The sequence below is a fragment of the Herpailurus yagouaroundi genome, unplaced genomic scaffold (genome assembly GCF_014898765.1).
Source record: "Herpailurus yagouaroundi ecotype Mexico unplaced genomic scaffold, PumYag 221, whole genome shotgun sequence".
NCBI lineage: Eukaryota > Metazoa > Chordata > Mammalia > Carnivora > Felidae > Herpailurus > Herpailurus yagouaroundi.
This window is the reverse complement of record NW_024412452.1, coordinates 5,694,331-5,707,543: the sequence shown is the minus strand read 5'-3', so window position 1 is coordinate 5,707,543 and position 13,213 is coordinate 5,694,331. Positions and strand designations below refer to the sequence as shown.

Here is a 13,213-nt window from a genome sequence, read left to right as displayed (position 1 = left end):
ATCTAATCCTCTGGTTGGTGTCTCCATATTGCTTCTGCCCTGACTCTTGATCTTCCCTTTGATTACAATGGAATATTATTGATGTTTTCTTTTTCCCTCTTAAGCAACTAAGATTGATCTATGAAACATAAAAAGGAGGGAGGACGTGTGAAAAAAGGAAAGTCTTGGATATCATTCATTGTGCTTTGAGTAGAATTTTTTATGAAATTGCTTTCCTCTTTAAACTCACTTCAGACCATGAAACATGAGGTATAAGGAGCAAAAGTTTTCTTTACTCCAAGTTCTTAACTCTAGCTAATCCACAAGATCACCTACCTTGAGGGATTTCAGATTATCTATTTTCCTTCTACTTTTGATATTTCTTTTCTTTTAGTAAACTGGTCTCTAAAAATAAACCTTCAGAACACTCTCCTCCATAGAATATATTTCTGCATTGACCTGTGGTCCCTATTCTGCTCTTTGTCATAACCCAAATTGCTATCTTTACTGGACTCAATTCCTAGAACAAAGAAGAATTAGAAACAGCACCATCAAGTTTTACTAATTTTTGAAAGACTTTGTGAAAAAATGTGTCCTTCTAGTGATCCGATTCTCCCCTGGTAATTTTTAACATATATGCCAGTAGCAATTTTAAGTACTTTAAGCAAAGTGTTCTTTCTTCTGAAGCCTCATAGATTCTGAGCTCACAGAACTTAATAAATTATTGCAATTTGAATACAATTATTTAACTTAAAATACTATGTGATAGTTATTTATATTAATGCAAATATGCACAGACAGCTAAGTGAATGCATGTTTTCATTTTGGAAATAAGTTGTTTCTAATAGCTGATACTAAACAATAGAGTGAAAATTCTCTGTGATGGCTTCATTTCCAGACTGGTTTCATGCTAGTGTACTTCTCACAAAGCTTGCTCACAAATGGAATAAGATGGAATCTTGTTCTGAGGGAATAATATATGAAGATGGCCTTCCCAAAGATTATCTGATATTTTAATATGGGAACAATAACTCTATTTTCCAGAGGCTCTCTTGCCCCATACTCATGATATTCCAGCATTCCAGCCAACAATAGAATTGTAGAATGTCCCCCAGAGAGCTCTTTGTCCAACATCCTCATTGAAAAATTGAGAAACACAGATCCAAGGAGGGGAATATAAAGACATCTACTCAAAATAAGACAATAATGAGAGAAATAAAGTATTCTAAACCATAAAGTAAAGCATTATGAAATTAAATGCAGTTGCCATAACTATAAAAATTATTATGCATTAATATATTAATTTATTCAGTAAACATTACTGAATATTTAATGTTCTTAATGCTGGGGAATATAAACTCATGCTTGACCTATAGAGTATGGTAGAAATGGTATAATGGCATTGCTCAACTTAGGTCTAAGAGGACTGACAGCTTCTGCTTTGCCCTCTGGGATCCATAGGCAACAGTGACATAAGTCCTACTATTCTGAAATTTCCATGCTATAAGAAGTCCAAGTCACACAAAAAGACCGTGTGTTGACACTCTAATTAACAGCCCTGACTGAGTTCTTGACCAACAGTCAGCATCAATTACCATCCATCTGTGTGATCACATTTGAAGTCTGTTCCATATGATCCTTCATATGACTTCAGCTCCAGTTATTATCCGCATGAGAAAGCCCAAGGGAGAACTGCATAAGTAAACCCAATTAACTCACAGATTCGTGAGAAAAAATAGTAAGTTGTTTAAGCCACTAACTTTGGGATAGTTGCTATGCAGTAAGAGGTAATCACAAGAGTATGTAATGAAGAAATAGTTTAAAGATTTTAAACAAGAGAATGATGATAAATTCAGTTTATAATTGAACATGTTGGCTAGCTAGGGCCCTAGGGATCAGATTCTTTAGATTATAGGAAATAAACATTCTATCTTCTACTAGTCTCTTCTACTAGTGAGACTAATAGACTAGTAATACATCCAAGTTTAGTTGGAGTTTGAAGGCTGCTGGATGGAATTGAGTGAAATTCCTCCTCTCATGTACAAATTGTACATGTTACATAGATTCATAAGAGTCTCCTAGGGGAAAAAAAGTACCAGGCCCCTTACACATGATTTTTGGCTTGTGACTGATAAAGTATCAGATTCCAACTCTGATAACAGGCTATTAAGGTAGCGCCCAATGAATCCTGATTCCTAGTATTTATGCTCTTGTGTAATTCCATACCATATTGGAGAGGGGTGACCCACTGAACCAATAAGATATTGCAGAAATGACCATGTGCAATGTCTGAAGCTGTTTTAAATGGCATTGAAGTTTTTGCTTTGTTCTTCCTTGGGTCACTCATGATGGAGGAAGCCAATTACCATGCTGAAAGGATACTCTGAAAGCCTTATGGAAAGATCCATATGGTGAGGAAATGAGCCCCCCTGCCAATGGCCAGGACAAATTTAGCATGTTAGTGGAGTCATCTTGGAAGTGGATATTTCAACCCTAGTGAAGCCTTCAAATGAATGTAGACTGGCCAGTATCTTCATGAACCTTTATCTGAAGTTCAACAGTTGTTTTAGATTGATTTCTATGAGCTAACTCCAATAATTTAAAGGCCATTTGAAATTATTTCTAGTGTCCCTACATTACTTAGTTCAATTAAAATTAAGTATTTTTTCTTTAATTTGTATTATCATATATTTTATGTGTAGAAGACAATATGTATGACATGTAAATGATTAAAAATATTTTTTTAAAAGTTCAAGTATATGTAAAATATATAAATATATATACCTACTAATTTAAAATATATATAACTACTAATATATTTTAATCTTCCTGTATCCATATTCTACTAATTTTTTTCTCCCTTGATTTAGATGTAACAGTTTGGAATTACGAATTTACCATTCCCCTACTTAGTATAACTTTATTACGTATATACATATACCTAAATGATATATTATTGTCTTATTTTGTTTTGGGCCTTTAAAAAAATGAAATTATACATTATATAATCTTCTATATTATATTTTGATATTTTTCATCAATATTATATCTTTGATATTAACCTTACTGATGCTTGTAACTGTGATTCCCTCATTTTTACTGCTGTAATGTTTTATTTTTCTTATTTAAACCACAAAATATCCAACTCTGTTAATGGACATTTGGCTTGTTTTTTGTTTTTTTGCCATTGTAAATAAGGATGCTATGAACATTCCCGGATATACCACTTGGCATGCATATTAAAGTTGTAAAATCCTAGGAGTTGAATGATTAAGAATCAGAATATAAGACAATGCCAGTTTTCCCAAGAGCTTCTATGAATTTATACCACCATCTAGCAAAAATACAGAGGACTCATTGCTTCAAATCTTCACCAAAATTTTGGGAAATAAAACTTTGTTTTTTGGCAATCTAGCAGGTGTATTATGTTTTATTTTATTTTAATTTGTTTAATTTATTTTTATAATTTAAATTTAAATTTAATTTGAATGTCACTCATTGCTAATGAAGTTGACATAGTGTCATATATGTATTGTTTACTTTGCTTCTTCTTTAGTGAAATCCATGCTCATGTTTTGTCACTTTTCTAATTAATGGATTATTCTTGTTCTTGTTGATTTTTAATGTTATTAACATACTCCAGATATCACTTGTTTCAATTATGTGTGAATTATGTGATGTAACATAATTATGTAATTATGTAACATCCCTTTATGAGAGTCAAACATGCCTATTAATACAGTATATACAGACACCCCATTCTGGAACTGATCTACAGGGACATCCCAACACCCACCCATCTATCCCCAGAAAAATACCATTTACTTTTGTTTTGTATTTTATTTTAAGGTGGTCATATTTAGCAATATTTAATAATGTGTGTCTTTTGTGTTAAGAAATACATTCCAAACCCAAAGTCAAAAATATTGTTTTTAAATTATCTCCTATATAACTTTACATTTTTGGTTTTTTGTATTTAAGTCATCAATTCTCTTGATTTTTTTTTTCTTGGAATGGGGGTTTGTCGTTTTATTTTCGTGTTTTAAGAGATAGATTCTAATTACTTTTGTTCATATGGATAACCAATTAACTGAAATCATTTAGCCCATCCTCTGTTACTGATCAGCAATGATCTGTTTATATTTACAGTTTCCATTTATCATAATTATATTTTTAGGCCCTCTCTTCTATTCCTGATCAAATTTGGTATTCCCACATAATACTTTATAGTAAAAAGTCCTCATGTATGGTCAAACAAATTTAATTTTTTTATGTTTATTTATTCTTGGGGGGGCAGGGAGAAAGAGAGACACAGAATTGGAGCTCAAACTCACTCAGGTATGGTCAAACAAAATTACTAATCTCATTGTTTTTATTCAGAAATTTGTTGACTATGTTTATATTAGTTTATCAAATTACCAGGAATATCCTGTTAGTATTATAATTGCACCTCCATTAATCAATACAGATAGACAAAACATCTTTAGGGTATTGATTGTTTCTCTTTATAAACATGATAGATTTCTCCATATATTTATGTCTTCTTCACTGCTTTTTATTGGATATATTTCTTGGTAGGATATCTTTCTTAAAAATACCTTTTCTGTTACTGGAATACAATTCAATCAGAAATTATATGTTGATTTCTTTCTTGCTTGATAAATTCTCTCATTGATTCTAACAGTTTGGAGATTCTTTGGGGTTTTCTATGGAGAAAATATATCATGTACACAAATAATAATTCCCCTTATTCTCCTGCATGTTTAAATATTCCTTATCCTTTCCAAGTGTACTTTTTTGATGTTTATTTATTTTGAGAGGGAGAGAGAGAGAGCACACAGAGGGGAGGGGCAGATCAAGAGGGAGAGAGAGAATCCTATGCAGGCTCTGTGCTGTCAGTGCACAGCCCAATGCAGGGCTCCAGTCCATGAGATCATGACCTGAGCTGAAACAGAGAGTTGTATGTTCAGCCCTTCAACTGGCTCTGAGCCACCCAGGCACCCATAAGGGTACTTTTTCTAACATGGTATTGTTGAATATAATCAGGGAATATAGCATGTTTTTTCTCCTGATTTTTAAGGAAATGGTTTCATTGTCTTATTTTTGAATCTCTGTAGGTTTCTTTATCATATTAAGGAATTACTATCTATCCCTTCTTTGTTAAGAATTTTTATACCAGGGGCACCTGGGTGGGTCAGCCAGTTAAGTTTGTGACTTCAGCTCAGGTCATGATCTTTCAGTTCATGGGTTCCAGCCCCATATCGGGCTCTGTGCTGACAGCTCAGAACCTAGAGCCTGCTTCGGATCCTGTGTCTCCTTCTCTCTCTGCACCTCCCCGCTAACACTCTGTCTCTGTCTGTCAAAAAAAAAAAAAAAAAGAACCAAATAAAAACATTAAAAAAAAAGAATTTTTATACCAAAGAGAATAATACCATGAACCTCTGTATCTACCACCAAGCAATGATACCTTTACCTCATGGGCTCTCGTTTCACCTATATTTCAATTACACTGGATTATTGTGCATCTTTTAAAGGTTATTTATTTGTTTTGAGAGAAACAGAGAGAGAGCAAGCAGGGGAGGGTTAGAGAGAGGGAGAGAGAGAATCCCAAACAGGCTCTGTGCTGTCAGTGCAGAGCCTGATGCAGGGCTTGAACTCACAAATCAGGAGATCATGACCTGAGCTGAAATCAAGAGATGCTTAATGGACTGAGTTACCCAGAAACCCCTCACACTGCATTATTTTTAAGTAAATTCTGAACAACTTATTTCATCTGTTAAGTATTTTATGTATCTCTAAATGATGAGAACACTTAAATAATATAATTATAATTCCATAATCACAGCTAACAATATAATCACATAACATTTTCAATGTTCACTTTTAGTCAGCTGTCTAATAATTATTTTTCCCATTCGATTTGTTCAAATTAGGATTTAAACATAGTTCATACATTATATTTGATTGGAACATCTCTTATAACTTAAGTGTGTTATATTGCATTATTTTCTTAAATTCCATGTTTAAGAATATGGAATCATTTGTCCTGTAGAGTTTCTAGACTAGAGATTGTATCCCTGTGTTGTAACGTGAAATCTGGGTCCAGATTTTCTAGAAATTGATAGCTTAATGTTAATCAGAAGTTCTCAAATAGTTCTGATCTGAGGATACTTTTACATTCTAAAAATTATTGGATTCCAAAGAATTTTTATTCATGTGATTTACTATTTATAATATTATGTATTAAAACAGATATTTTAAAAATATTTACTAACTTGTTTTTATCATATTTGAAAAAATATCAACGATATGCCCATATGCATATAACTAAAGTTTTTCTGCTAGTCCGTTTTTCAAGAATTGTGTTCTATGAAAACGTGGAGTAAAACTCCATGTTACAAATGCTTTTCTTCAAGACAACCATTATAGTTTAGCACGCAGATTCCCATTTAGTCACACAAAATAGTAAGAGCAATGTATTCAAGGTTTGTAATTACTAAAATTAAATGTATTTACTGTTCTGTCAAATTCCTCAAGGATAGTTTTAAGTGAAATGTCTTTTTTGTTTCTTGTAAATGCCTGGAAATGAAGGATACAGGTTGATGCCATTGCCTTGATTAATGCCATGTCACCAGAACTTTTAACCACCATAGCCTTTGCTCCATCAATGCAAATGTCAGCACAGTAAAAAAGGCAAATACCATTTTAGTATTGTTACGAAAATTACAACTTCACAGTCCCCCTGAAAGGGTCTTGAAGACACCCATGGGTCTGCAACTCACAATGGAAATGGTACTTTGATGTATCAGATTACCTACTCAGAACTAAACTGAGGAACTATTTCTCAGTCTTCCTACACAGAGACAGCTAGATGGCAAGTCTACCTGCTGTTTCTTATGAACCCGGCTTTCCTTCTGACTTAGACGCTATCACTCCATGCTTCCTTCACACCTTGCCATAATATTGAGGAAGCAGCTCTGAACTTGTTGTTCCTGTTCCTGTTCTTGGTTTCTTTTTTTTTTTTATATATATGAAATTTATTGTCAAATTGGTTTCCATACAACACCCAGTGCTCATCCCAAAAGGTGCCCTCCTCAATACCCATCACCCACCCTCTCCTCCCTCCCACCCCCCATCAACCCTCAGTTTGCTCTCAGTTCTCAACAGTCTCTTATGCTTTGGCTCTCTCCCACTCTAACCTCTTTTTTTTTTTTCTTCCTTCCCCTCCCCCATGGGTTCCTGTTAAGTTTATCAGGATCCACATACGAGTGAAACCATATGGTATCTGTCTTTCTCTGTATGGCTTATTTCACTTAGCATCACACTCTCCAGTTCCATCCATGTTGCTACAAAAGGCCATATTTCATTTTTTCTCATTGCCACGTAGTATTCCATAGTGTATATAAACCACAATTTCTTTATCCATTCATCAGTTGATGGACATTTAGGCTCTTTCCATAATTTGGCTATTGTTGAGAGTGCTGCTATGAACATTGGGGTACAAGTGCCCCTATGCATCAGTACTCCTGTGTCCCTTGGATAAATTCCTAGCAGTGCTATTGCTGGGTCATAGGGTAGGTCTATTTTTAATTTTCTGAGGAACCTCCACACTGCTTTCCAGAGCGGCTGCACCAATTTGCATTCCCACCAACAGTGCAAGAGGGTTCCCGTTTCTCCACATCCTCTCCAGCATCTATAGTCTCCTGATTTGTTCATTTTGGCCACTCGGACTGGCGTGAGGTGATATCTGAGTGTGGTTTTGATTTGTATTTCCCTGATAAGGAGCGACACTGAACATCTTTTCATGTGCCTGTTGGCCATCCGGATGTCTTCTTTAGAGAAGTGTCTATTCATGATTTCTGCCCATTTCTTCACTGGGTTATTTGCTTTTCGGGTGTGGAGTTTGGTGAGCTCTTTATAGATTTTGGATACTAGCCCTTTGTCCGATATGTCATTTGCAAATATCTTTTCCCATTCCGTTGGTTGCCTTTTAGTTTTGTTGGTTGTTTCCTTTGCTGTGCAGAAGCTTTTTATCTTCATAAGGTCCCAGTAATTCACTTTTGCTTTTAATTCCCTTGCCTTTGGGGATGTGTCGAGTAAGAGATTGCTACGGCTGAGGTCAGAGAGGTCTTTTCCTGCTTTCTCCTCTAAGGTTTTGATGGTTTCCTGTCTCACATTCAGGTCCTTGATCCATTTTGAGTTTATTTTTGTGAATGGTGTGAGAAAGTGGTCTAGTTTCAACCTTCTGCATGTTGCTGTCCAGTTCTCCCAGCACCATTTGTTAAAGAGACTGTCTTTTTTCCATTGGATGTTCTTTCCTGCTTTGTCAAAGATGAGTTGGCCATACGTTTGTGGGTCTAGTTCTGGGGTTTCTATTCTATTCCATTGGTCTATGTGTCTGTTTTGGTGCCAATACCATGCTGTCTTGATGATGACAGCTTTGTAGTAGAGGCTAAAGTCTGGGATTGTGATGCCTCCTGCTTTGGTCTTCTTCTTCAAAATTACTTTGGCTATTCGGGGCCTTTTGTGGTTCCATACAAATTTTAGGATTGCTTGTTCTAGTTTCGAGAAGAATGCTGGTGCCATTTTGATTGGGATTGCATTGAATGTGTAGATAGCTTTGGGTAGTATTGACATTTTGACAATATTTATTCTCCCAATCCATGAGCAGGGAATGTCTTTCCATTTCTTTATATCTTCTTCAATTACCTTCATAAGCTTTCGATAGTTTTCAGCATACAGATCCTTTACATCTTTGGTTAGATTTATTCCTAGGTATTTTATGCTTCTTGGTGCAATTGTGAATGGGATCAGTTTCTTGATTTGTCTTTCTGTTGCTTCATTGTTAGTGTATAAGAATGCAACTGATTTCTGTACATTGATTTTGTATCCTGCAACTTTGCTGAATTCATGTATCAGTTCTAGCAGACTTTTGGTGGAGTCTATCGGATTTTTCATGTATAATATCATGTCATCTGCAAAAAGCGAAAGCTTGACTTCATCTTTGCCAATTTGGATGCCTTTGATTTCCTTTTGTTGTCTGATTGCTGATGCTAGAACTTCCAGCACTATGTTAAACAACAGCGGTGAGAGTGGGCATCCCTGTCGTGTTCCTGATCTCAGGGAAAAAGTTCTCAGTTTTTCCCCGTTGAGGATGATGTTAGCTGTGGGCTTTTCATAAGTGGCTTTTATGATCTTTAAGTATGTTCCTTCTATCCTGACTTTCTTCAGGGTTTTTATTAAGAAAGGGTGCTGGATTTTGTCAAAGGCCTTTTCTGCATCGATTGACAGGATCATATGGTTCTTCTCTTTTTTTTTGTTAATGTGATGTATCACGTTGATTGATTTGTGTTGTTGAACCAGCCCTGCATCCCAGGAATGAATCCCACTTGATCATGGTGAATAATTCTTTTTATATGCCGTTGAATTCGATTTGCTAGTATCTTATTGAGAATTTTTGCATCCATATTCATCAGGGATATTGGCCTGTAGTTCTCTTTTTTTACTGGGTCTCTGTCTGGTTTAGGAATCAACGTAATACTGGCTTCATAGAATGAGTCTGGAAGTTTTCCTTCCATTTCTATTTCTTGGAATAGCTTGAGAAGGATAGGTATTATCTCTGCTTTAAACGTCTGGTAGAACTCCCCTAGGAAGCCGTCTGGTCCTGGACTCTTATTTGTTGGGAGATTTTTGATAACCGATTCAATTTCTTCGCTGGTGATGGGTCTGTTCAAGCTTTCTATTTCCTCCTGATTGAGTTTTGGAAGAGTGTGGGTGTTCAGGAATTTGTCCATTTCTTCCAGGTTGTCCAATTTGTTGGCATATAATTTTTCATAGTATTCCCTGATAATTGTTTGTATCTCTGAGGGATTGGTTGTAATAATTCCATTTTCATTCATGATTTTATCTAGTTGGGTCATCTCCCTTTTCTTTTTGAGAAGCCTGGCTAGAGGTTTGTCAATTTTGTTTATTTTTTCAAAAAACCAACTCTTGGTTTCGTTGATCTGCTCTACAGTTTTTTTAGATTCTATATTGTTTATTTCTGCTCTGATCTTTATTATTTCTCTTCTTCTGCTGGGTTTAGGCTGCCTTTGCTGTTCTGCTTCTATTTCCTTTAGGTGTGCTGTTAGATTTTGTATTTGGGATTTTTCTTGTTTCTTGAGATAGGCCTGGATTGCAATGTATTTTCCTCTCAGGACTGCCTTCGCTGCGTCCCAAAGCGTTTGGATTGTTGTATTTTCATTTTCATTTGTTTCCATATATTTTTTAATTTCTTCTCGAATTGCCTGGTTGACCCACTCATTCGTTAGTAGGGTGTTCTTTAACCTCCATGCTTTTGGAGGTTTTCCAGACTTTTTTTCTGTGGTTGATTTCAAGCTTCATAGCATTGTGGTCTGAAAGTATGCATGGTATGATTTCAATTCTTGTAAACTTATGAAGGGCTGTTTTGTGACCCAGTATATGATCTATCTTGGAGAATGTTCCATGTGCACTCGAGAAGAAAGTATATTCTGTTGCTTTGGGATGCAGAGTTCTAAATATATCTGTCAAGTCCATCTGATCCAATGTCTCATTCAGGGCCCTTGTTTCTTTATTGACCGTGTGTCTAGATGATCTATCCATTTCTGTAAGTGGGGTGTTAAAGTCCCCTGCAATTACCACATTCTTATCAATAAGGTTGCTTATGTTTATGAGTAATTGTTTTATATATTTGGGCGCTCCAGTATTCGGCACATAGACATTTATAATTGTTAGCTCTTCCTGATGGATAGACCCTGTCACTATTATATAATGTCCTTCTTCATCTCTTGTTACAGCCTTTAATTTAAAGTCTAGTTTGTCTGATATAAGTATGGCTACTCCAGCTTTCTTTTGGCTTCCAGTAGCATGATAAATAGTTCTCCATCCCCTCACTCTCAATCTAAAGGTGTCCTCAGGTCTAAAATGGGTCTCTTGTAGACAGCAAATAGATGGGTCTTGTTTTTTTATCCATTCTGATACCCTATGTCTTTTGGTTGGCGCATTTAATCCATTTACATTCAGTGTTATTATAGAAAGATATGGGTTTAGAGTCATTGTGATGTCTGTATGTTTTACGCTTGTAGGGATGTCTCTGGTACTTTGTCTCACAAGGTCCCCCTTAGGATCTCTTGTAGGGCTGGTTTAGTGGTGACAAATTCCTTCAGTTTTTGTTTGTTTGGGAAGACCTTTATCTCTCCTTCTATTCTAAATGACAGACTTGCTGGATAAAGGATTCTCGGCTGCATATTTTTTCTGTCTAGCACACTGAAAATCTCGTGCCAATTCTTTCTGGCCTGCCAAGTTTCAAAAGAGAGATCCGTCACGAGTCTTATAGGTCTCCCTTTATATGTGAGGGCACGTTTACCCCTTGCTGCTTTCAGAATTTTCTCCTTATCCTTGTATTTTGCCAGTTTCACTATGATATGTCGTGCAGAAGATCGATTCAAGTTCCGTCTGAAGGGAGTTCTCTGTGCCTCTTGGATTTCAATGCCTTTTTCCTTCCCCACTTCAGGGAAGTTCTCAGCTATTATTTCTTCAAGTACCCCTTCAGCACCTTTCCCTCTCTCTTCCTCCTCTGGGATACCAATTATGCGTAGATTATTTCTTTTTAGTGTATCACTTAGTTCTCTAATTTTCCCCTCATACTCCTGGATTTTTTTATCTCTCTTTTTCTCAGCTTCCTCTTTTTCCATAACTTTATCTTCTAGTTCACCTATTCTCTCCTCTGCCTCTTCAATTCGAGCCGTGGTGGTTTCCATTTTGTTATGCATTTCGTTTAAAGCGTTTTTCAGCTCCTTGTGACTGTTCCTTAGTCCCTTGATCTCTGTAGCAAGAGATTCTCTGCTGTCCTCTATACTGTTTTCAAGCCCAGCGATTAATTATATGACTATTATTCTAAATTCACTTTCTGTTATATTATTTAAATCCTTTTTGATCAGCCTGTTCTTGGTTTCAACTTTCTTTTCCCTCAACTTTCTTTTCCCAATACTTGGCACTCACCAGCACTTCCAATTCCTATACCCACCGATTTATACTTACTAGTTTTTTTTTTTTTTTACTGGACAAAGTTTTTACTCTTACTGGCCAAAGTTTAAAAAAATTCATATATATGCTTACAGGAATGAATTTTTGACTGATTAATCAAATACACTCTGGACATTTTCCATAACTATCCAATGCTAGTATATTTTCTAAGCTGTGTACATCAGTATTTCTGCCATAGGGCTGCCTCCCTTGCCTTAAGTTTTTCAGAACAAAGTATTTGGCAAAGGACAGGGAAAGTTCAAACTTCACCTGTTCTTGGGGAAAGTGCTGGCTGTTAACAGGAAAGAGGCAACATCTGTGGCAATTCCCAGGCTTTGTTGGGAAGACACTTCTCCCCATGGCGGGAATCTCCTGGAATACAGGCCAAGCCCTTCCCCATGACCCTTGTTCTGGTTCCACATTCTGGTTATTCATTTGAGTGCCCCTCCTTCTAATTTTCTTATAAAAGCACAGTCTTCTCTGACATGACAAACCACTGCAAATCCCTGCAAGACAGGTGAGTGGAAGCTGACAGAAGATGAGACCATGGCAAGAGCTATACTGTACATATTTGGGGGAAGATACAGGAGGATCTCTGTCAGATACAGGAGCTCTGAGACTCAGCACAGGCAGGCTTGGGAGGTCTCATGGCGTAGGAGCATGTACAGATTTTCTAGTTCTTTCCAGAGCTATACAAGGGGATGGATGTCACTAAGATGAACTTATTCCTAGGGGACTAACAAAGGAAAAACAAGGATCTCTATATGTCCTCTCTCTGATCACACTTCTCTTAGTGAAATCTGATTGCTTCCTCAGGTCACAGACATGATGCGGCCTCACACGGACCTCCCCAGCGTGTCCTGGATGCTGTTCTCCTGCCTGATGTTGCTGTCTCAGGTCCAAGGTGAGATTTCTCTGCCTCTGACACTGGGTCCTTGTGAATGCTCAGGGCCAAGAGGAGAAGGAAGACTCTCGTGGTACTGGTGACATATATCCCCACACCATGAAATGGCCTGTGACTCGTCCATCACCACACCATCCTTCAGGGTAACCAGGGATGGCAGGCATCACAGTGGTCCACTAGCACTGCAAGGAGGTCCTTTGCTTCTTGTCAGTGCACTCTCATTTATGTTGGTAGGCGAAAGAGGAAAGTGTGAAGGGACAGAAATAAAATAAGGGGAAGGAAAAT

At 36.7% G+C, this 13,213-nt stretch overlaps 1 protein-coding gene and 1 long non-coding RNA gene across 5 annotated transcripts in view; one reads left to right on the top strand and one right to left on the bottom strand.

Annotated features, from left to right (window-relative positions):
* The window catches only part of LOC121019193 (uncharacterized), a 32,385-nt gene that overhangs the window by 4,964 nt on the left and 14,208 nt on the right, over nucleotides 1-13,213 (bottom strand). Inside the window, exon 1 of one of the 2 annotated variants that reach the window (XR_005785495.1) lies at nucleotides 1,575-1,647. The exons of the other annotated variant lie outside the window; for it this stretch is intronic. This is a non-coding gene — a long non-coding RNA (uncharacterized LOC121019193). Of the gene's footprint in view, nucleotides 1-1,574; nucleotides 1,648-13,213 lie in introns of those variants that run through there. 2 annotated transcript variants of the gene reach the window in all.
* Nucleotides 12,488-13,213, top strand: part of LOC121019190 (lithostathine-like) — a 31,946-nt gene continuing 31,220 nt past the window's right edge. For 2 of the 3 annotated variants that reach the window (XM_040458383.1, XM_040458382.1), the window contains exons 1-2: nucleotides 12,489-12,541; nucleotides 12,841-12,928. In XM_040458383.1, coding sequence (XP_040314317.1) covers nucleotides 12,850-12,928 — 79 coding nt within the window. In that variant the 5' untranslated portion in view covers nucleotides 12,489-12,541; nucleotides 12,841-12,849. Of the gene's footprint in view, nucleotides 12,542-12,840; nucleotides 12,929-13,213 lie in introns of all 3 variants that reach the window. The other variant, XM_040458381.1, reaches the window with a different exon arrangement.